This window comes from Lipotes vexillifer, unplaced genomic scaffold (assembly GCF_000442215.2).
Source record: "Lipotes vexillifer unplaced genomic scaffold, Lipotes_vexillifer_v1.1 scaffold24, whole genome shotgun sequence".
NCBI classification, from domain to species: Eukaryota; Metazoa; Chordata; class Mammalia; order Artiodactyla; family Lipotidae; genus Lipotes; species Lipotes vexillifer.
Window position 1 is genome coordinate 1868568 of NW_006782914.1, and position 24494 is coordinate 1893061.

Consider the following 24494-nt stretch of genomic DNA (forward strand, 5'->3'; position numbering starts at 1 on the left):
TCTTCCTATGGGTCTTCAAAGCATTCCACATGCAGACTGCCTGAAGTAAAGGCAAGAACACTAATATAAATACCTTATCCTATTTAAATATCAGAATGGATAGTTTTAACTGAAGTAAACAAAAATTTTCTTGTTCAGGAAGTTTTATGGGCTATGACTGGTAGAATTAATCTGAAGGTTGAAAATTCAGCAATTTCTCTTATTCTATTTTCCAGTTTACTAATTCTTTCTTCTGTCTCCTCCATTCTGCTGTTAAGCTCATTCTTGATCTTTTTAAAAATTTGGTTATTGTACATTTCAGTTATAAAAGTTACATTTGGTTCTTTTTTATATCTTCTGTTTCTTCGCTGAGACTTTGTTCTTTCATTTGTTTCAAGTGTGTTCATTATTGTTTAAGCATTTTTATTATAACTGCTTGAAAAATCCTTGTCAGGTGATTCTAACATCTGTGTCATCTAGATGCTGGCAATTGTCTTTTCTCATTCAAGTTGAATTTTCTACTTTTTTATATGACAGTTAAAACCTGGACATTTGGGGTATTGTAAGACTCTGAATCTTATCTAAATTTTGTGTTTCAACAGGCCTCCTCTGACACTGCTCTAGTTGGGGGAGAAGGGCACTGTCAGGTGGGGAATGAAAGTCCAGGTTACCCACTTGGTCTCTTTTGACATAGTGGTGGGAGGAGGGTTTGTTACAGCTCCCAGCAGACCTCTACTGATACCACCCTGGCTTTTAGGGGCAGGGATGCCTTGTTACTGCTCCCTAAGTGGCTTCCACTGACACTATAAGGGGGAGGGTAGCCTTGTTATATCTGGGCAGTGGTCACAGTCTCCACTGGGCCTCCTCTGACACCACTTTGCATAGGGAGAGGAAAGTGCACCTCATTCCAGTCCTGTGGGAATAAAAGTTTTCGGTCTCTGCTCTGCCTCCTCTGATACTACCCTAGTGAGTATGGAAGCTGAGGCTCTCCAACCACCCTTTTCTGGCAGTGGTGAGTTTGGAGCAGAAGATTTTCCTGTTGTGTTCGGCTGGAGTAAACAGTTATTGTCTAAAAGTTTTCTGTCCTACTAGGCAGCCCTTTTCCTGGTCCTTTGGCTAGAGAGAGGAGGATTTTCTTGAGACTTCTTTTATCTTTGCCTGTTATCATTTCTGGATTCTGGTTTCTCTAGCACCCAGTTTGAAATATGAGTCAAAAAAACCCAAGGACTTCACTGTTGTGTTGTACGTTGGGTCCTGAGGTTCCTAGTTAGTCTGCCTTCTTGTCTCCACCTTCTAGAGTCTTCTAATGTGTGTTTATAAACACATCCACTGAAACTGGTGTTATTTCCTATTGGGTTACCTGAGAATACCTTATGAGAAGGTAATACTGATCAGAGACTCAAAGGAAGTGAGAGAATGAACTATGTCGATATCTGGAATGAAAACTTTTTAGGTAGAAGGAACAGCATACAAAAAGGCCATGATGCAGGTAGAAGATTAGCATATTTGCAATACAGCAAGGAAGCCAATGTAGCTGAGGTCGAATGAGAAAGGAATTGAAAAGTAGAAAGATGAGGTCAGAGATATATCTGTAGGTTAGGGCATCTCATAATTCATAGGCAGTTATAAGGACTCTTTCATTATGAGTGAAATGGAAAAGCACTGGATGATTTTGAGCAAATAATACTTGTAACCTAAAATATGTTTATAAGGGATCACTCTAGCTTTTGGGAGAACGAGAGACCATAGAGGGGACAAGGGAGGAATCAGGAGTGCAGTTGGAGATATTGCAGTAATAGAAGTGAGACATGGTGATTGGTTAGAACACGTTGGTTAAAGGATGAGGAGCTGGCAAGTTATATTAGATAAGTCTGCTGTCAGAGTCCATTGGATTTATTGATAGATAGAAGTTGAAAGTGGAACAAATAAAAGAGTCAGGGATGATGCCAAGAATTTTAGCCTGAGCAACTAGACAACTACTGAAATGGTGAAGACTGTAAGAGAAGGTTGTGGTGGTAGGGTTTTATGGAATCAGGATTTAAGTTTGAGATGTAATATTTGTCAACGTTTGCATTTTTTATAACAAAATGTCAAATTTTTAGTGATTATTTTAAAATATAACAAGGAGATGACTGTGCCCTAAATGGTGTCTACACTATAGGAGAATTACAAGAAAGAAATAGTAAACACTAAAAGCATTTGAAAGCAAAGGAAGAAAAAGTACAGTGATAATTAAGGTAATCTTCATAGCCTGACTCAAGAATATAAGTAGACATTGAAGGAACAGCAGAACTATGCTAGATGAATGGATGCTGGACTCAGACATGGGCAAGAATCTAGACATGACAAGTGGTCTCCATTTGTACCTATAGAAAGAGGGTTAAATCCACAGCAAAGTCAACAGCAAGCTGAGCAAGAGAAATCCACATTTTACATAAAAAATCCCACTTAAGCCTCAAAAATCCTTATTAAAACAATATGCTATTATTCCTTTACAAAAGGGAAAACCAAGGTTAAGAGAATTTGTCCACAGTTACTACTAAGTAACGAACCAGGATTTCAACATAAGCCTGTCAGACTCCAGTGTCTGAACTCATGAATAATGGATTATTGCCCCCTGAGGTGAATAAAATAAAAACACCGGTATTTAATTTATGAAAAACTGTTGCAGAGAAGGAAAAGGGAAATTTTTCTGAAGACTTAGAGGAAGCAAGCCCTCCCTAATCCTCCCAGTGTTTCCCAGCAACTAGTTGGGCTTTATTATTCATATGCTAAAACAAGTACTTGATTTAACACCCTAGGATTCACAAAAGGTGGAATGATCTCAGTTTTATTATAAAACCATCTACACAGGCACAAAATTGGTCTATCTTTAGTAAACTTCATTGCTCACTTCTAGTCTGAATACAGCTGTTTATGAATGCATATCCTTCCAACATAGGCTAGTCATCCCTCTTGGACACTTGTTTCAATACTTCTCTGTGGGCTACTTCACCTTAGCAGAAAACATTTCTGTAGCAAAAGGATCATCTATTGTTTCCTCACCTATTAACTTCACATCAGGCAGAAAAAATGGTTTAAAGTGGAGGGTAGGTGTGGCTAAAATGGGAAACTCGAGGAATCCTTGTGATGGAACTGTTCCATATCCTGACTATATCATTGTCTATATCCTGGTTGTGATACCGTATTACAGTTTTACAAGGTGTTAGTTACCATTGTGGGAAATTAAATAGAGGGTATGGGGATCTCTCTGTATTATTTCTTGCAAGTGCATGTAAATGTACACTTATCTCAAACAGTTAAAAAAATTCAAACCTGCATTTTCTTAAGATGAAAGGCAGCCATTGCTGGTGGGAGTGTACAATCAATATCTACTAAAGCTGAACATATGCGAGTTTGGGCCAGCATATCTATGACTCCCAGGTACATAACCTACAGAAATGTACATATTTCTGTACACCAAAAGCACAAAATTGTTCTTAGCAGCACTATTTATATAATAATGAAAACAAACTGTCCAAATGCTCATCAATAATATGAAATTTAGATAAACTGTGGAATATTCATATAATGAAATACTACCAGCAATGAGAATGAACACACTATAATTATATACAATAGTATGAACAAATCACAGAAACAAGGTAGAGGGGGGAGAAAAGCCCAGACACAAAAGAGTAGATCCTGTATGAGTCCACTGACACAAAGTTCAAAATCTGGCAAAACTAATCTATAATTTTAGAAGTAAAGATAATGTTTATTCTTGGGAATTGGTCCTGGCTAGAAAGGAGGGCACCTGGAGTGCTGAATATTTTGTTTCTGGGGGCTGCTAACATGGACACCATATATTAAATTTGTGAAGGTTCATTGAACTGTACATGATTGCTCATTTTAATTTTTATTCATTGATAAAAATTTAAGTTGAAAACAAAGGCAGTAGTGGTAGCTGCACTAGAGCCTCTATGGTTTATTTAATCATGAATATGTACAGATTTCTCTTGGAGTGCATTTCTCACATTGCATACCTATCAAGAGTCACATGTTTTCTGAGTCTATGCTCATAAATGACCTTTTCAACTTTTAGTAAGATTTTCTCTCTCAGTTGTGATTATTTTGTATAGGCTAGAACACTTGTTGAAAGAATTTTCTAAGACATGTTTTTCTTATTTCTTTGTTGAGGAGATGTTTATAGCATAGATCTAAAATACTTGATTCAATTTCTCCTCCTTAATAAAAAAAAAATTCCTTTTTATCAGGATGAAGTAATCACTTTATTAAGTTATTTACATTATATTCAGTTTGATTTTTTACATTGTCATTTGGCTTTCATTTTTGGTTCGTTTTTCACAAACAAAATTTTTGTTACCAGAGCTCCTTATACACAATTCTTAGAGCAACAGAGACTGTATTAGTTTCCTATTGCTAGTATAGCAAATTACTATTTAGTTTAAAACAACATAAATGTGTTATAGTTCTGGAAATCAGAAGTCCAAAATGAGTTTCACTAGGCTAAAATGAAGATGTTTGGCAGGGCTGTGTTCTTCTAGAGGTTCTAGGGGAGAATCTGTTTCTTTGCAACTTTTCTGAAGCTGTTTCCATTCTTTGCCTCATGGCCCTCTTTCATTATCAAAGCCAGCAATGGATAGTCAGTCTTTCTCATATTGCATCACTCTGATACTGACTCCTCTACCTTCCTTTTCCATATTTAAGGACCCTTCTGATTGCATTGGGCTCACCTGGACAAACCCACATACCCTATTTTAAGGTTAGCCAATTTACAAACTTAATTCCATCTGCTCCCTTCATTCCCCTTTGCCATGTAACATAACATATTCACAATTTGGGAAGATTAGGATATGGAAGACTTTGGAGGCTACTTCTCTAGAGACACATTAAGATTTTGTATGATTGGCTAGATTTTGGCACAAGCCTTATGACTGAATTCCACATGGCAGCCTTACAATGAGCAAGATTAAAATTTGTGCCATGACTTCTGGCTTCTGCTTAGGATGTAGAAAACTAAAATGATATTGCTTCTACCCTTCCACCAAAAAACACCGGACTGTCTGGAAATTCAAAACTTTCCTTGAACCCATCAGAGATTGCAGAGCAGTCAACCCCAAATCTAAAGAAAGGTGCCTCCAAGGAGAGACCAGATGCAAGCACTTGCTCTTTGGGGGCAGATGCAGCCAGATACCATAAAAGCCAGTAAGAATAATTCAACCAAAAAAACATTTTTTTGTCTGCGCCACGTGGTTTGCAGGATCTCAGTGCCCCGACCAGGGATTGAACTCCAGCCCCCTGAAGTGGAAGCACGGAGTCCCAACCGCTGGACCACCAGGGAATTCCCTTAGCCAAAATTTTTAATGAATTGCTTAAAGCTGAGTATGGTCTAGTGTGAGAATATAGAACCCTTAGTAGCTACATAAAACAAGGGAGAAGTTGCCCTCACTTGCAAGCTTCTCTCCACACATTTTACAAGAAATACTGAGGGTGGAATAACAGTCTTGAGAAAGCCTGGAGGAATGTAATAGAAGACACTGCAAAAAAGGCATAAAGCCTTGCTTGGACCCTTCTATCTCCTCTATGTTAACAAAATCAACAAGCTTTAAGCCACAGCAGGAGGAGGGGGAAAGGTTGTGGGGAGGAAGAGCAGCAAATGCAGTTGCCCTTAGGGAAGACGTGGAGACACAACTCACCTGGGAAACAGAAAACTACCTCTACCCCAGAGGCCAGGAATACATACTGGGCCAAGAACAAGTTTGCTACAGCTGGGGCATGGCTGGATTACTGAGAAGACCCTATTCCAAGACCCAGGAACAAAACCCAATGCTGATGCTGATTGAGAACAGAGAATACCTACCACTACCAGGCTAACAAACATCAACTGACAGGTAACAGCAGTCTACTGCTGGGAGAAGGGCACAAGTGTGGAAAAGACCATTTCTGAGAAGACACAAAAGACCTAAAACTGAGAGTGGAGCAGATGCTGATGTGGAAGTAAACTAACAGAAAACAAAAACCTCTGGCAAGGTAGTTTACATCGTTGCGGAGAGGAATTTGAAGCATGTAGAGTAGTAAAGGTAATCATAGTAACAACAAAACCCAAACACAGCCCAACTCTCAATTCCCTTCCAGATTGACTTAATTACCCATGCTTAAGACCAAACAGAAAAACAAAAAGCCCATTTCAAGGCCTGAAAACTATTTACCTCATCTTTACTGCATTACACAATATGTCTGACTTTCAACAAAAATTATGAAGTCTACAAAAAAGCAATGGAAAAAATAAACACACTGTCAAGAGACAAATCATCAGAACCAGTTTTAGATATGACAGATATTAGAATATCAGACAGGAAATTTTAAGTAACTATGATTAATATAGTAAATGCTCTAGTGGAAAAGATGGATAGATAACATGTATGATCAGATATGTAATTTGAGCAAGACATGGAAACTATAGGAAAGAAGACAACATAGGCCAATGGAACAAAATTGAGAGCCCAGCAATAAACCCTCACAAACACAGTCAAGTAATATTTGACAAGGGAGCCAAGAATACTCAATGGGAAAAGGATAGTCTCTTCAATAAATGGTGTTGGGAAAACTGGATCACCACAGGTAGAATAATGAAATTGGACTCCTATCTTATACCACTCACAAAAATTAACTTGAAATGGAGTAAAGAACTGAAACCATAAAACTCTTAAGAAGAAAACATAGTGGAAAATCTCCTTGACATATGTATTCACAACAATTTTTTGGATATGGTATCAAAAGCACAAGCAACAAAAGCAAAAATTAGTAAGTGGGACTACATCAAACTAAAGAGCTTCTGCATAGTAGAAAACTAAATGAAAAGACAACTCACGGAATATATTTGCAAATCATATCTGATAAGAGGTTAATATCCAAAAGATAAAAGGAGCTCAGTTCAATAGCAAAAAGGAAACTATCTGATTTTAAAAATAGGCAGAGGAACCGAACAGACCTTTTTCCAAAGAAGACATACAGATGTCCAACAGGTACATGAAAGGATGTTCAACATCACTAATCACCAGGGAAATGCTAGTAAAAACTGCAATGATATATCACCTCACACCTGTTAGAATGGCCATTATCAAAGCGACTACAAATAACAAATATTGGCAAGGATGTAGAGAAAAGAGAACCCTTGTGCACTGTTGGTGGGAATGTAAATTGGTGCAGCTACTATGGAAAACAATATGGAAGTCCCTCAAAAAATTAAAAATAGAACTCCCGTGTGATTCAGCAATCCCACTTCTAGCAGGTAGACTGAATCTTTCCCCTGATCTCCTGCCAGGCTGTAGTGTGGTGTGAGGGGCACTGGGCACTTGCCGCTTCAAATTGGGAAGTGTGACAAGGTGGCAGCCATCAGTGCAAGTCTCTCTCTGCTCTGATTGTTGGCAAGCCAGCACACGTGCACTCCTCACAATTAGAGTCTAGCCTTCTCCAGCTCTTCTGTCTCAGTGGATTTCCCAACAGGCATGGGGGCTCCCCAGGGCAAGGGTCCACCTGTGTGGACCTTCTCTTCCTTACAGACCCCTCCAGGGGTGCTGGTCCCAACCCGATGCCTTTCCCCCCACCCCAAGTCTACCCAGTTACATGGAGATCTTCCTTGCAGTTTTGGTTTTATAGGAGATATTCTGCCGGTTTCCAATTAGTTTTCTCTGAGTAATCTTCCACATGTAGATGTGTTTTTGTTTTGTTTGTTTGTTTTTTGCGGTACGCGGGCCTCTCACTGCTGTGGCCTCTCCCACTGCGGATCACAGGCTCCGGATGCACAGGCTCAGCGGCCATGGCTCACGGGCCCAGCCGCTCTGCGGCATGTGGGATCCTCCCGGACCGGGGCACGAACCTGTGTCCCCTGCATCGGCAGGTGGACTCTCAACCACTGCGCCACCAGGGAAGCCCCTAGATGTATTTTTGATGTGTTTGTGAGAGCAAGTGAGCTCCATGTCTTCCTACTCTGACATTGATCCCCCTCTCAATAAAAAAAAACTGTCTTTTAATCTCCTGATCTGTTAGCCTTACTATACCCCAGATTTTCCACAAATACACTATATATTTTAAAACATAGACAATCTATTGAGGAACATTCAAACGAATCACACTTCAGGCTTCTGAATATTTTATCTAGTGGCAACTAGTGTGAAATAGGCGATAACCAAATCTAAAAACACTTAGAAAATTCCAATTTGATATCAAAATATAGCAAATAATCCTCATTGAATACTCACTGCTGAGAAAATACTGGCTATGTTTATATCAATGTATATTAATAATGATGATAATATTAGCTCATATTTCCCATTTACTGAACACATTAACATATACTGCCTCAACCATCAGAATAAACATATGGAGTATACAAAGGAATTTATATTCTCATTTTTATTGCTGAGGATATAAATGTTTAGTGTGGTTAAATCAATTATTCAACCCTATACAGTTTTTGGAACAAAAATGTAACTTTTTAAATGGAATTTATTTTTATTTCTTTTAGGGTACTATAATTGATTCATAAACATTATTTTAAAAATAATAGGAGCTACAGATAGGGAAAATTTTAAAACAGTAATCACCTATGCTGAGAGGAAATCATGTTAATGTTTAAGCTATAGTCACACATATGTATATGGTAAAATTGTCCTTCACATAAAAACATATTATGATTGCCTTTATATGTTAACAAATACTTACAAGGTAACTTTTAATGGATACTTCATGATCCACTGTATGGATGTACTGTTGTTGGATATTTAGGTCCTTTCCAAGTTTTCACAATATTAATCTCCCCTTATGTCCATTTATGAACTTAGCTTATGTCTATGAGTCAGAAAGGTATATATCAAGCTTATCTCTTTTCTAATTCTCAGTCTTATATGATAAGACATTAACATTTCTATGTAGAGATTTCCTCTTTTGAAACTTGAGACTGACAATCCTCACAGGACTGTTGTGAGAATGAAATGTATAATGCTCCTAAAAAGGCTTTGACAAAAGATATTTTTAAACTCCTAATTTCTTTGACTAAATATACATATTTGTATCAACAGGTTTAAAACCTAAAAAAGACTTTTGGACCCACTGGAAGCTGAACGAACTCTCCACAACAACCATTCATGGTAGCAAGAAAACACCTTCAGAATCTATAAAGTACAGGATTGCAAGAAGTCAAGAACACATATCAACTTGTAAGTAAATTTATTATATACTGCTGATTGAAATAGCCAAAATCATGTGTATCATTATTTTTTTGTCAGAATTTTCTAATGATATATTTTCTGGTGAGGGTCTTAAAATAACATTTGATTTATAGATGGGTATTATAGTAATTTGAATATAGCTTTATATTTTAGTTTTTCATTACAAAAATAGCATGTGCTTAAGTCCTTTTCTCATTTGCATGTTATTATGTTTTTATATTGATCTGTGGGAACTTCTCAGGTTTGTAAGACCACTACAAATATTCTTACTTTTTAGCTGTATTGCTCTCTGGTTAATAATGTGTTTTACCAATAGATAAGTTTAAAGTTTTTATTCAGTAAATTTAAATAATGTCTTTTGTAGTTTCAGTTTTGTGGCATGTTTGTCAGGACTTACTTATCTAATATTATGAAAAAAAGAATCTACCTGTTCTTTTTTTCTAGTACTTTTTTATTTCCATGTTTTATTCAACTCTTTAATCCACTTGGGGTTTATTTTGTTATAAAAGAAGGTAGTTGTATTCCAGTATTTTGTTTTTTCTAAATGCTTACTTATTAAATAGTCCACTTACAGACTACTTGAAATAGCAATTCACATGGATATATTTTTGTATTTTCTTCTACCTCTCAAATTCCTGTACCAGGACCAAACTTCTCAGTAACTCTACATTAATTAGCACTTTAAGGCAAGTTTATTTTTCTCTAATTTATACTATATTTCAATACTAAACATAGGTCTGGTGCTCAGGCCTCATTTCTGACCAATTAAATAAGAATCTGAGGCTCAGTATTTTTTAAAGCTACCCAGATGATTTCAATGTGCAGGTAAAGTTAAGAACCACTAGTGTAGAGGGAAATACCTTTCCATCATACTTCTTGATATAGACCAGGGCAAGGAGGGACTAACCTACTCAACCTACTCTTCTGAAAGCAGCTCGTCAGTTAATTTCTGATTCCAAAATTGTTTAATTAGTTAATTACTGCTCTTCTGATTAGTACTTTGATTCTTCTCCACTCTTATCCCCATAGATGCCATCCTGTCTTATTTCTATCTTTTAGTAGTTATGTGAAATTTATTATTTGCTAATGTCACCCTGGTTTTTACAGAGCTTCATGCATATTTGTAATTTTGGATGGAAAGAGAGATAATCCACTGTCTTGACCCAATCTTATCTCTTTTTGTTTCTCAGTCTCACATGTGAATAACAACTTGGCTGAATATAAAATTAAGGAGGTTGGGGGAGCTTTCTATTTTTTTTTCATTTTAACTTACAAAAAAGTGTTGAGAATAGTATAAGGAACTCCCATATATCCTTTATCCACCAAATGTTTGAATTTATCCTATTTGTTTTATTGTTTTCTCTCTCTCTCTTTTATATAAACATTTAAAGCTATAAATTTCTCTAATTCCTGTTTCAGCTACATTCTGCAAATTTTGATATATTTTCTTTATCATTTAATCCAAAATATTTTCTAATATCCAGTATAGTTTCTGTTTTGACCTATGGGTTATTTAGAGATGTATTATTTAATTTTTAAATACTTAGGGCTTTTCTAGATACCTTAAAATTACTGATTTCTAGGGCTTCCCTGGTGGCGTAGTGGTTGAGAGTCCACCTGCTGTTGCAGGAGACACGGGTTTGTGCCCCGGTCTGGGAGGATCCCACATGCTGCGGAGCGGCTGGGCCCGTGAGCCATGGCCTCTGGGCCTGGGCATCCGGAGCCTATGCTCTGCAACGGGAGAGGCCACGGCAGTGAGAGGCCAGCGTACCGCAAAAAAAAAAAAAAAATTACGGATTTCCAATTTTAAATATACTGTGGTCTGAGAATATACTCTACAATCTTTTGAAGTGTATGGAGACTTGTTTATGGTACAGTACATGGTCTATCTTGGTGAACATTCAGTGTGCACGTGAGAAGAATGTGTATTCTGCAATTATTTTGTAAATCTCAATTAGATCAAGGTGGATGATAGTGATATTCAGATCTTCAATATCAAGATTCAACAAACTACAGCCTGTGGACCAAATCTGGCCTGCAGCCTATTTTTATACATCCTATGAGCTAAGAATGAGTTTTACATTTTTAAGTGTTGTAAAAAAAATAATAATAATAAAGAATATACCACAGAGGGACTTTCCTGGTGGCACAGTGGTTAAGAATCTGCCTGCCAATGCAGGGGACACGGGTTCAAGCCCTGGTCCGGGAAGATCCCACATGCTGCGGAGCAGCTAAGCCCAGGCACCACAGCTACTGAGCCTGCACTCTAGAACCCGTGCTCCACAACAAGAGAAGCCACTGCAGTGAGAAGCCTGCTCACTGCAACAAAGAGTAGCCCCCGCTTGCCACAACTAGAGAAAGCCGGCACGCAGTAACAAAGACCCACTGCAGCCCAAAATAAATAAATTAAAAAATATATATATATACCACAGAGATCACTTGTGGCCCACAAAGCCTAAAATATTGGACTATCTGACCCTTAATAGAAAAAGTTTGCTAACTCTCGTTCTGTATCTTTATGATATTTAATTGTTCTATTAATTACTGAGAAGGGGGTGTTAAAATCTCCCACTGCAGTTGTGGAATTATCTATTTCTCCCCTTAATTCTGCTGATTTTTGCTTTATGCATTTTTAAGTTACTGGGCACATACACAATTATTATGTTTTCCCTTTAAGCATTATGAAATGTTTCTTCGTATCTATGATAATTCTCCTAGGGGAATTATCTATTTATCTAATTATCTATGACTTCTATTTTGTCAGATATTAATATAGCCACTTGAGCTTTCTTATGCTTGTGGTTTGCATAGTGTATCTTTTCCCATCATTTTACTTACAACCTCTTTGTTTTTTCATGTTTAAAGGTCGTCTTGTAAACAACCTATAGTTGAATCTTGGTTTTTTATTTAGTCTTACAATTTCTTCCTTTTAATTGGAGTAGTTACTTCATTTACATTCAACATAACTATTGACATGATTAGGTTTGTTTTTACCATGTTCCTGTTTGTTTTTAGTTTTATCTCACCTGTTTTTTGTTCTTCAATTCCCCTTCCCTATCTTCATTTGGTTAAGCAAATATTTTTAGTATTCCATTTTAATTCTTCTATTGGCTGTTTGCCTGTACCTTCTTGAATTTTTTGCAGTTGCCTTAGTGATTTCAGAATGCATCCTTAAATTATTAAAATACTACTTAATGTTGTCCTACTTCACTAAAAATGTAGGAACTTGGAGAAGGATAGCTACACATACTCCCCTTTGTCCTTTGTGCTGTTGTTGTCATACATATTAGAAGATCTACATGAATAATGGCCTCACATTATACAGTGTTAGGATTTTTGCTTCAAAAAACTACATGGTTTATTTCAGCTTTATTGAGGTCTAATTGATGTACAATAAACCACACACATTTAGAATATAAAATTTCACAATTGGACGTATGTATAAACTCATAAAACTGTCACAACTTTCAAGATAGGAAACATATCCACCATTCCAGAAAGTTCCTCAGACTTTTTTGTAGTTCCTCCCTCCTTCTCAATCCCCAGGCAATTACTCATGTGATTTTTGTCACTACAGGTTAGTTTGCATTTTCTAGAATTTTATGTAAATGGAATCATAGAGTATGTGCTATCTTTTGTCTGGCATTTTCTACTCTGCATAATTATTTTGAGATTCATTCATCTTGATGTATGTATGAATAGTTTGTTCCCCTGTATTGCTGAGTAATAGTCCATGGTACGGATATACAACAATTTGTTTATCCATTCACATGTTGGTAGACATTTGCATTGTTTCCAGTATTTAGCTATTATAAATAAAGCTGCTGTGAATATTCATGTACAAGTCTTTGTGTAAACATAGGATTTCATTTATCTTTGGTAAACATCTAGTAGTGGAAGGCTGAGTAGTATGGTAAGTGTATTATAACATTTTAAGAAATTGCCAAATTTATCCAAAATTTTACATTCCTATCAGTATACAAGTTATAGTTACTCTACTTCCTCACTAAGACTTTGTACAGTCTTTTTAATTTTAGCCATTCTTGTGGGTTATGTACTGGTATTTAGTTAGGTTTTATTTTAATTTCTCTAATGACTGATTATGATGAGCTCTTTTCATGTGCTTATTTGCCATCTGTATATCTTCTTTGCTGAAGTGTCTGTTTCAATCTTTTCGCTATTTTTATTGGGGTTGCTTGTCTTATTTTAATTCTGTTATAACAGTTCTTTATATATTCTAGACACAAATCCTTTAACAGGTATATAGTTTACAAATATTCTTTTCTAGTCTGTAGTTGCCTTTTCATTTTATAATAGTGTCTTTTGAAAGGCAAAAGTTTATAATATGGTAAAATCAAATTTATCATTTTTTCCAGTAGGGTATGTGCTTTTTTGTGTCATATTCAAGAATTTTTTTGTGAACCCAATTTCACCAAGATTTTCTCCCATGTTTTCTTCTAGAAATTTTATAGTATATAATTTTATAGCTTATAATTGTAGCTCCTATTATACACTTAGGTCTCTAATTCATTTTGAGTAATTTTTGCAAATTATGTGAAGTAAGCAGTGAGGATCATTTCTTTGCATATTATTCTAGCACCATATGTTGAAAAGATTATCCTTTGCCCATTGAATTATCTTGGAACCTTTGTCAAAAAAACATTTGATCATATGTGTATTGCTCTATGCATGTACTCTGAATTCTGTTTCACTAATGCCAAATACCAAACTACCTTGATAACCATAATTTTATAACATGTCTTGGAGTCAGGTACTATAAGTCCTCCAACTTTGTTCTTCTTTTAAAAAATTATTTTGGCTATCTAGATTCTTTTCATTTCTATATAATTTTTTAATTGCTTATCAGTATTTAAAGTATATACTCTGGAATTTTCATTGGAATTAGGTTGAATCTATCAACTTATAAGCATTGACATCTTAACAATATTGATATTCCAATCCATGAACATAGAATATTTCCACATTTATTTAGGACTTCTTTCTATCTCAGCAATATTTTCTAGTTTTTTCTTTATAGATGCTGCACATATCTCTCAAATTATATTGCATATGGTGTTTTTAATTTCAATTCCTGATTCTTCACTGGTAATATATAAAAAATACTATAGAAAAATACTTTTGTGTTGATCTTATATCCTACAATCTTACTAAACTTGCTTATTACTTCTAGTAGCCTTTTTAGATTTCTTAGGATTTTTTCTTCATGGATACTTAGGTCATCTGAGAATAAAGAGCATTTTACTTTATTTTCAATCTATATGCCTTTTATTTATTTTACTTGCCTATGGCTAGGATCTTTAAGAAGATGTTGACTAAAAGTGGTGAGAGTGGACATGCGTGCCTCATTCCTGATCTTCGAGGGAAGATGTTAGGTTACTTACCTTTAAATAGATTTTGGCTGAAGGCTTTTATAAATATCTTTTATCAGACTGAGGTAGTTTCATTCCCTTCCTAGTTTGCTAAGAGGTTTTTGTTGTTGTTTGTTTTTTAACAAATAGATGTAGGATTTTAACATTTGTTGAGATGAACATATTGTTTTTCTATTTTAGTCTTTTAATACAGTGAATTACATTGATTGATTTTTCAAGTGTTACCTAACCTTGCATTCCTGGGAAAAATCCCATTTGGCAATTGTGTATTAACCTTTTCATGTATACTACTGAATTCAGTTTGCTAAAATTTTGTTTTCTTTTCCTGTACTGTCCTGTCACATTTTAGTAATAAGTGTAATGTTCACCGCTCTTCTCTTTTCTAAGGGTTAGTGTAAACTTGGTATTTGTTCTTTACGTATTTGGTAGAATTCACCAGTGAAGCCATCTGGGCCTAGAAATTCCTCTGTGGTAAGGTTCATTTCTCTAATAGATACAGTGCTGTTCAAATGATCAGTTCCTTCTTGAGTAAGCTTTGTAGTTTTGTGTAAATTTTTATTTTATTCCTTTAAATATTTTTGAGTTTTATCTGAGATGTGATCTAGTTATTCAGAAATATTTTGGTGTACTTGGGGCTTTATTTTAAGGTTCATTAGGTGGAACCAGAGAACTCTTTTGTTTAGGCCTAACATGCTTCCCCTACTGAGGCAGTACCCTTCTTAGTATTCTACCCCATGCTCTGTGTATAACAGATTTCCCATCTGGCTGTCTGGAACATGAGTTTTCTGTGAGCCCCAAGCATTGTTCTGCCCGCTCCTTCCTGTGTTTTTTTATTTTAAACCAACCTCAGGCAAAAATTCAAGGATAACCTTCTGAAGAGCTCCAGAATGCTCTCTGTGTGCATCTGTCTCCTCTATACTATGCTGACCTGTGAATTTTGGCTTGCCTTGACCTTTCTAAATGCTAAATTTTATTTTTCAACTCAGTTCTGCTTGGATTCCCACCACTACACAGTGGCCTCAAAATTTCTTTTTTAGAGACAATAAGATGAGACAACTGAAGGGTTCCCTCATTAGTTTTTTTTCTCTTGGCTGCAGCGGGGGTGATTACTGTCCTGTGCTGCCTGTTGTCCAACACATGAAAACCATTGTTTTATATATTTTCTCCAATTTTTTACTTGTTTAAGAAAGAAGAGCAATCCAGTTCCTGTTACTCCATCATAGCAAGAAGTAGAAGTGATTATATGTATTTTAAAAGATTAAGAGACTTAAAAATAGTCTTCTATATTTATTCACGTATTTGCCATTCCTGGATCTTCATTCCATCCTATAAATTTGAGTTTCCATCTGTTGTCATTTCCCTTCAGCTTGAAAAAAAACTACCTTTTGGCAGTTCTTATAGTTCAGTTCTGCCAGTAATAAAGTTTCTCAAGTTTATTTATCTAAAAATAATATTCATTTTGACTTTATTTTTGAAGGATATTTTTGCTGGATTTAGAATTCTAGGTTCACTTTTCTTTTGCCTTTCAGCAAGATATTGTTCCATTGGGTTCTGGTTTGGTATTATTTCTTTTTATTTTTTTATCCACTCTTTTTTATATTCTTTTCCCATATAGGGCATTACAGAGTATTGAGTAGAGTTCCCTGTGCTATACAACAGGTTATTATTAGTTATCTATTCTATATATAGTAATGTGTACATGTCAATTCCAATCTCCCAATTTGTCCCTCTCCTGGCTTTCCCCCTTGGTAAACATAAGTTTGTTTTCTACATCTGTGACTCTACTTCTGTTTTGTAAACAGGTTCATTTGTACCATATTTTTTAGATTCCACATATAAGCAATATCATATCATATTTGTTTTTCTCTGTCTGACTTACCTCACTTGGTATGACAATCTCTAGATCCATCCAGATCACTGCAAATGACATTATTTCATTCTTTTTTATGGCTGCATAATATGTCATTGTATACATGTACCACATATTCTTTATCCATTCTTTGGTTGATGGACTTTTAGGTTGCATCCATGTCGGCTATTGTAAATAGTGCTGCAATGACCTTGGGGTGTAGGTATCATTTTGAATTATGATTTTCTCTGTATATGTGCCCAGGAGTGGGATTGCTGGATCATATGGTAGCTTTATTTTTAGTTTTTTAAGGAACCTCCATACGGTTCTCCATAGTGGCTGTACCAATTTACCTTCCCACCAACAGTGTATAGGGTTCTCTTTTCTCCACACCCTCTCCAGCATTTATGGTTTGTAGATTTTTTGATGATGGCCCTTCTGACCAGTGAGGTGATACTTTATTGTCGTTTTGATTTGAATTTCTCTAATTTAATGATGTTGAGCGTCTTTTCATGTGCTTCTTGGCCGTCTGTATGTCTACTATGGAGAAATGTCTATTTAGATATTCTGCCCATTTTTTGATTGGGTTTCGTTTTTATTTTTGTTTTTGATATTGAGCTGCATGAGCTGTTTGTATATTTTGGAGATTAATCCCTTGTCAGTTGCTTCATTTGCAAATATGTTCTCATTCTGTAGGTCGTCTTTTTGTTTTGTTTATGGTTCCCTTTGCTGTGCAAAAGCTTTTAAGTTTAATTAGGTTCCATTTAGTTTTGTTTTTATTTTCCTTACTCTAGGAGGTGGACTGAAAAAGATCAAGCTGAGATTTATGTCAGAGAGTGTTCTGCCTATGTTTTCCTCTAAGAAGTTTATAGTATCTGGTCTTACATTTAGGTCTTTAATCCATTTTGAGTTTGTATATAGTGTTAGAGAATGTTCTAATTTCATTCTTTTACATGTAGCTGTCCAGTATTCACAGCACGACTTATTGAAGAGACTGTCTTTTCTCAATTGTTTATTCTTGCTTCCTTTATCATATATTAGGTGACCATAGGTGCATGGGTTTATCTCTGGACTTCTGTCCTGTTCCAATGATCTATATTTCTGTTTTTGTGCCAGTACCACACCATTTTGATGACTGTAGCTTTGTAGTATAGTCTGAAGTCAGGGAGCCTGATTCCTCTAGCTCTGTTTTTCTTTCTCAAGATTGCCTTGGCTATTCAGGGTGTTTTGTGTTTCCATACAAATTGTGAAATTTTTTGTTCTAATTCTGTGAAAAATGCTGTTGGTAATTTGATAGGGGTTGCATTGAATCTTTAGATTACTTTGGGTAGTTTAGTCATTTTCACAATATTGATTCTTCCAATCCAAGAACATAGTATATCTTTTCATCTGTTTGTGTCATCTTTTATTTCTTTCATCAATATCTTATAGTTTTGGGGGGTTTTTGGGGTTTTTTTTTTGCGGTATGCAGGCCACTCACTGTTGTGGCCTCTCCCGCTGTGGAGCACAGGCTCCAGACGTGCAGGCTCAGCGGCCGTGACTCACAGGCCTAGCCGCTCTGTGGCATGTGGGATCCTCCTGGACCGGGGCATGAACCCGTGTCCTCTGCATCAGCAGGCGGACTCTCAACCACTGTGCCACCAGGGAAGCCCTCATCAATATCTTATAGTTTTTGGAGTAAAATCTTTTGTCTCCTTATGTAGGTTTATTCCTAGGTATTTTATTCTTTTTGATGCAATAGTAAATGGGACAGTTTTCTTAATTTCTCTTTCTTATCTTTCACTGTTAATGTATAGGAATGCAAGAGATTTCTGTGTATTAATTTTGTATCCTACAACTTTACCAAATTCATTGATGAGCTCTAGTTTTCTGGTAGCATCTTTAGGATTTTCTATGTGTAGTATCATATCATCTGCAAACAGTGCTAGTTTTACTTCTTCTTTTCCAATTTGGATTCCTTTTATTTCTTTTTCTTCTCTGATTGCTGTGGGTAGGACTTCCAAAACTATGTTGAGTAAAAGTAGCAAGGGTGGACATCCTTGTTTTGTTCCTGATCTTAGAGGAAATGCTTTTAGTTTTACACCATTGAGAATGATGTTTACTGTGGATTTGCCATATATGGCCTTTATTATATTGAAGTGTGTTCTCTCTATGCCCACTTTTTGGAGTTTTTATCATAAATTGGTGTTAAATTTTGTCAAAAGCTTTTTCTGCATCTATTGAGATGATCATATGATTTTTATTCTTCAGTTTGTTAGTGTAGTGTATCACATTGATTGATTTACATATGTTGAAGAATCTTTGCATCCCTGGGATAAATCCCACTTGATCATGGTATATGATTCTTTTAATGTGTTGTTGGATTGGATTTGCTAGTATTTTGTTGAAGATTTTTGCTTCTATATTCATCAGTAATACTGGCCTGTAATTTTTTTGTGTGTGATGTCTTTGTCTGGTTTTGGTATCAAGGTGATCGTGACCTTATAGAATGGGCTTTCAAGTGTTCCTTCCTCAGCAATTTTTTGGAATAGTTTGAGAAGGATAGGTGTTAACTCTTATCTAAATGTTTGATAGAATTTGCCTGTGAATCCGTCTGGTTCCAGATAGCTGTTTGTTGGAGGTTTTTAAATCACAGTTTCAATTTCAGTACTTGTGATTGATCTGTTCATATTTTCTGTTTCTTCCTGGTACAGTCTTGGAAGATTGTACCTTTCTAAGAATTTGTCTTATTTCTTCTAGGTTGTCCATTTTATTGCCTTATAGTTGCTTGTATTAGTCTCTTATGATCCTTTGTATGGTGTCAGTTGTAACTTCTCTTTTTTCATTTCTAATTTTATTGATTTGAGTCCTCTGCCTTTTTTCCTTGATGAGAACCCTACAGGTTCCATTTTAGAATGCTTAACTCCCCTCCAGTTTCTACCTGCTTTTAGTCATTCCCTGGTATCTTCAAGTGGTTAATGTCCTTTTTTTAAACACTTTCAAGAATTCATAACTTTTATCTATGGGAGAGTCAGACTGATGTAAATTAAATATTTAAATATTGAGTTTATTTTCCAATTTAAATATCAAACTGTCAAATCACAGTTTCTTATAAAACTAGATACTGCTTCATTATCTTCTGTTATTTAGTCCAGTAGAGAAGTCTAAACCAGCCTATGTTTTCTTCCTTTGCAGTTAATTTATAAAATTTAGTTTTTACTTTTACTTATTTAGATGTTTCCAAGATTTTTTAATTTGTCTTTAAATTTGGAAAATGTCACTAGAACATGTCTTGATGATTTTCATAAGTTTTCACAATGCCAAAATTTATTTAAAATTCTTGTATTTCCTTAAGCTCTGTGGTACACCTAGTAAAGATCTCAGCCAAATATTTCAAGTGAGACATAGAAACTTATATGGCCAGACTGAAGAGGAAGGGAAAGTGAAACTGTTGCAGATATTTAAGGAAAAAGTTTCATTTCACCATTGGAGAGTATCCCCTGACATTGAGGAAATAAAATCTCCAGAGAAAGGCTTCATATCCTGTTTTCACGTGGTATGCTATGACATACTAAATGTTGTCTTGTTACCTCATAAAAAATGAAAATACTTAGGGATCAATTTTTTAAAAATAGGATAAAGGCCACTACAAGCTACTTATTTGGCAAATATGTAAACCAAGAACAATCTTTTATTAGGGAATGACAACTGAAATGTCTTTGGAGGTGAGGCTGAAAGCAAAAAATCAAGTCCCTCGAAAGACCACAATTTTCAACATCGTGTTTTAGCCAGTCATGGGCTTACCATTCTACCCGGTGCCCCTGGACTGCAGAGACAAAACTGACCTTGTAAGGGACTTTTCTTTGGATTCCCAAATAAACATCTCATTTCAGCGGAGCTTTTGCTTTTCTGAGTAAGTTTCTGCCAACGTGGATGAGGATCTGTCAAGACCTCCTCATGTGTACTTTCCCATCATGTGGTAAACTATATTTATTATGAAAAACACTTTAAAATTTGGTCCCATTTCATAGACTTCAGATATAATATCAGTTTTTGTATTTACTTTCTGGTGCTGATGCAGATTTTCCTATTTGTAAGTTTTGTAGTTGTTTTACTTAGAGTTGAGAGATAGATCAAAGTGGTTATGTTTATCCCAATTCTTTACATGGGGTTTCCTTTTAGATTTGTTTTTATTATTATATCTTATTTAAACATGCAAGTAAAGTATAGAAAATATTTCCCACACATAACAAATATTTGCATTTTGCCATATTTGCTTTTCAAGCCTTTTATTTCCGTATCTTTTGTACCATTCCTAAATCTGTCCCTTCCTCCTCAGAGGTAATTATTATATGGGTATTTGTAGGCACTCTTCCTTTTTATAATATATAACATTGTTTTTTATGTTCTTTACATAAATAATATATATGAAACTGTTTCAATATTTCAATATTTAACTGTAATCAACATTCAAAAATTAAAAATAATCAACAGATATTGACCAATATTTTTGGCCACCAAGAGAATACAGTTATGTTATTCCATAGTTTATATAGAGGCCATCAAAAATGTTTTTCTCTTATTAGAGGAAGTAGTGCTTATGAGCTTTTATCTCAATTACTTTTGTTCCAAATATTATTTATATGTTGCTTCATGATAGTCCTGGTTTTTTCAGAAGTTATTATTTTTGCAGTATCCATTTTATGCAATCTAAAATAAAGAATTGCTCTGGGTGGTGAACTACCATGCTTTAAAGAGGTTTTATACTGTATTTCTAATGAAATGAACATTTTAATTTGGAAAAACATAAAAATTATATTTGTTTCAAACACACTTGATTTTCATATTAATGGAAAATCTTTATAAAATGCATCATATATTATATTTACCCATAAATATTTGAAAAGTACTTTTTATATTACATTCTAAAACATCACTAGGTTTTTCTGTTTCTGGATAAGATCATCTAAGTCTGGGGTATTATGGTAGGTTAGAGGTTTAATTAGGGTTTCTTTTCATATACTGCTCAAAATTAAATTTTAATAATTTATATTCAACTTGGGGAAATCTTCAATTTGAACTGTGTACTTGATAAAGTGTGTTAGCTTATTAGGGCTTTATTAGTAATATTCTTATGTAGTAGGTTGCTTTTATTATCAGTTATAAAATGAGGAAACTGAAACATAAGGGAATTAAATAACTTGCTCAAGGTCACATCACTCATAAATGGTGGAATATGAATTCAAATTCAGAAAATTCTGGCCTTAGAATCTGAACTCTTTAACCACTTCACATACTGCCTCTCAGACATTTAATTTTACAGGCTTGTAAGTATGTTAAGGCTTAAAATTGTCATCATAGGATAAGAGTTTTAACTTAGGAGAATTACCGTAGCCTTATTCCCTCATTCATGACTAATGTGAATGAGTGTTTAGATCATTTTCTGGGATCAAGTTTTAATATGTGAGAAGGAAGAAGGAAAGCTGTTAGAAGAGCCAAAGTAGAATGCAGAAGACTGCGGGAAAATCTCACTTGTTTCCCAATTTTGTATATGGATGCCTCTAGAAATAGCAAGCAATCGTTTGGAGAATGGAAAACCCACACTGTGGGGCCAAAGTGGTCCAGAGGTACAGTGACAGCAGCGTTGGAATTTCCAGTCCTCTGAAAGAAGCTGAGCCTCCTCTAGGGAAGCACGGGTCTAGTCTACACACCACTGTTATTTATTTATTTATTTTTTGTAGGGAAGGAGGGAATTATGGATGCTTAGCAGACAGTTCACAGTATGATTACCGCTTATTTTTCTATAAAGTAATTTTTTCTGTAGACTTCTGCTTAGACTGTGACTACTAGGAAATCTGTTCAAGGCAGAATTTTGTTCAAATCTTTGGTTTTATTTGAACTTTGAGCCTCTTACATTTCTGAAGAACCTTAACCTACATTTAATATGAGAATTCATATTAGTTAGTGATCAGTGAGTGCCTCTCCTCCACATAGTGATTCAGATTCGGGCTGCTTCCATCTTCTGGGGTGACCATCCTATAGATCTTCACAGTCAATAGAATTAATCTGTATCAGGAGAATAAAAGAGGAATAGACACACACTCATAAATGTCTTGGCTCAGAAGTTTCCCATATCATTTCCAATCACATACCGTTAGTGAGAACAAACCATGGCTACACCTAGGTGTAAGGAGGGCTGACAAATAAAAACTCTGGTTGGGAAAGTGCTACCTAGTAATAGCTACATACTATGGAAGGGGGAGCATACAGTTTGCAGGACAGGAAGTGTCTCATTTACAGGAATTAAAGAATAGTGCAGTAATAGTGCAGTAATCCTTATGTATGGAGTGCTTTTGCTATGGCCAATAATAAAATTTGAGCTTTCCAGTACTGATGAACCTAATGGCAGGGCAGGAATAAAGACGCAGACATAGGGAACATACTTGAGGACACAGTGGGGGAAGGGGAAGCTGGGACGAAGTGAGAGAGTAGCATTGACATATATACACTACCAAATGTAAAATAGCTAGCTAGTGGGAAGCTGCTGCATAGCACAGGGAGATCAGCTCAATGCTTTGTGATGACCTAGAGGGGTGGGAAAGGGAAGGTGGGAGGGAGACACAAGAGGGAGGAGATATGGGGATATATGTATTGTATACATATAGCTGGTTCACTTTGTTGTCCAATAGAAACTAACACACCATTGTAAAGCAATTATACTCCAATAAAGATATAAACAAAAAAGAAATTAAAAATGAAAATAATAAAAATTTTGAGCTTTCAAACAAAAATTTTGAAGAACTTGCATCCACTACCATAATCCTGACAATTTTCCAATACTTAAAGACCTCTGGTAATTCAGTGGTGATATTAATGAATGTGGATTTTTTTTACTATAAAGAAATGTGTCAACATTTAGAATATCTGTATAACTCACTGAACCAATATTTTACAAATGACTAATGCATTATTTTTTAAAATTATACATAGATTTTAAAAAGTGTGACAGGCCAATGGATTTTAACGCAACAGAGTACACAAAGCACAGTTATGTGTTTTCAGATTCCACATTGCAACCCACGCTTAAGAAACTAGAACTTGTCACATTTGGGTATAGTATTCAAAGAGTATTCACAGCTATTAAAATACTCCTCCTTTTTTTGACTAATCTATCTGATACTGGATTTTCTTAATATGCTTCAATATATAAATATATACTTAAAAAATATATCACAGTAGAAGAAATGCAGAAGTAAATATTAGAATCCTGCTGTCTTCTACTAAGCCAGTTGTTAGAGATCTTTTAAATGTGAAACAATGTTACTCTTCTCAAATTTTTTTCTTGAATATAGTTATCTTTTTCGAAAAATATGCCATTTATGTTAATATGAAATGGGTTTATTACTGTTATTTTTAATGAAATAATAAATACATGTCTAAGATTTCTCAGTTTTAATTTCTAATATAGGAAATACTAATAGATACAAAAACCCATATAAACAAAAGTTCTTGTTGTCTTCAATTATTCTTAAGAGTATAAAGTGGCCCTGAGACTAAAATTTTGAGGACCACTCCCTACAGGAAATCATTGCAAAGGGGCTTGGCCCATGGCATCTGAGAGCTACAATATTCTGCTTATAGTTTTACATTCTGCTTATAGTTTTATAGTTTCTGTGTTGCTTATCCCCAAGCTGGACTCAGTCGTAACTGTGGAGAATCCTCTAAACATAAGACTCAGATAATTTATTTACTAAGGACATAAGCATGTTTTGATTTGGAGACTTTTCTACAGTTTCTAATGTATCCTCAGCTCTGATGTATTTAACTTGCACATAAAAGACTTGTATGTCCTTGAGTATGTCATATAATCCCTCTCAGCCTTATATTTCCACCTGAAAAAAATGAGGTGATTAGAATAGATTATTTCTATAGTTCCCTTTTCTAACATTTCATTATTCTATGCCTTCTATTCATAGGTACTGAATCCAAAGTGCTTGTTGAATGTTGAGGTGAAATTAGCAGTAGAGACTGATGGCTTAGATTTATTATTTTGGAACTCTTTCC

At 35.3% G+C, this 24494-nt stretch overlaps 1 protein-coding gene across 1 annotated transcript in view; it reads left to right on the forward strand.

Moving 5' to 3' along the window:
- Positions 1-24494, forward strand: part of FAM227B (family with sequence similarity 227 member B) — a 286042-nt gene that overhangs the window by 69531 nt on the left and 192017 nt on the right. Inside the window, exon 12 of the mRNA XM_007455562.1 lies at positions 9063-9200. Within this exon, the coding sequence (XP_007455624.1) occupies positions 9063-9200 (138 nt within the window). The remainder of the gene's footprint in view (positions 1-9062; positions 9201-24494) is intronic.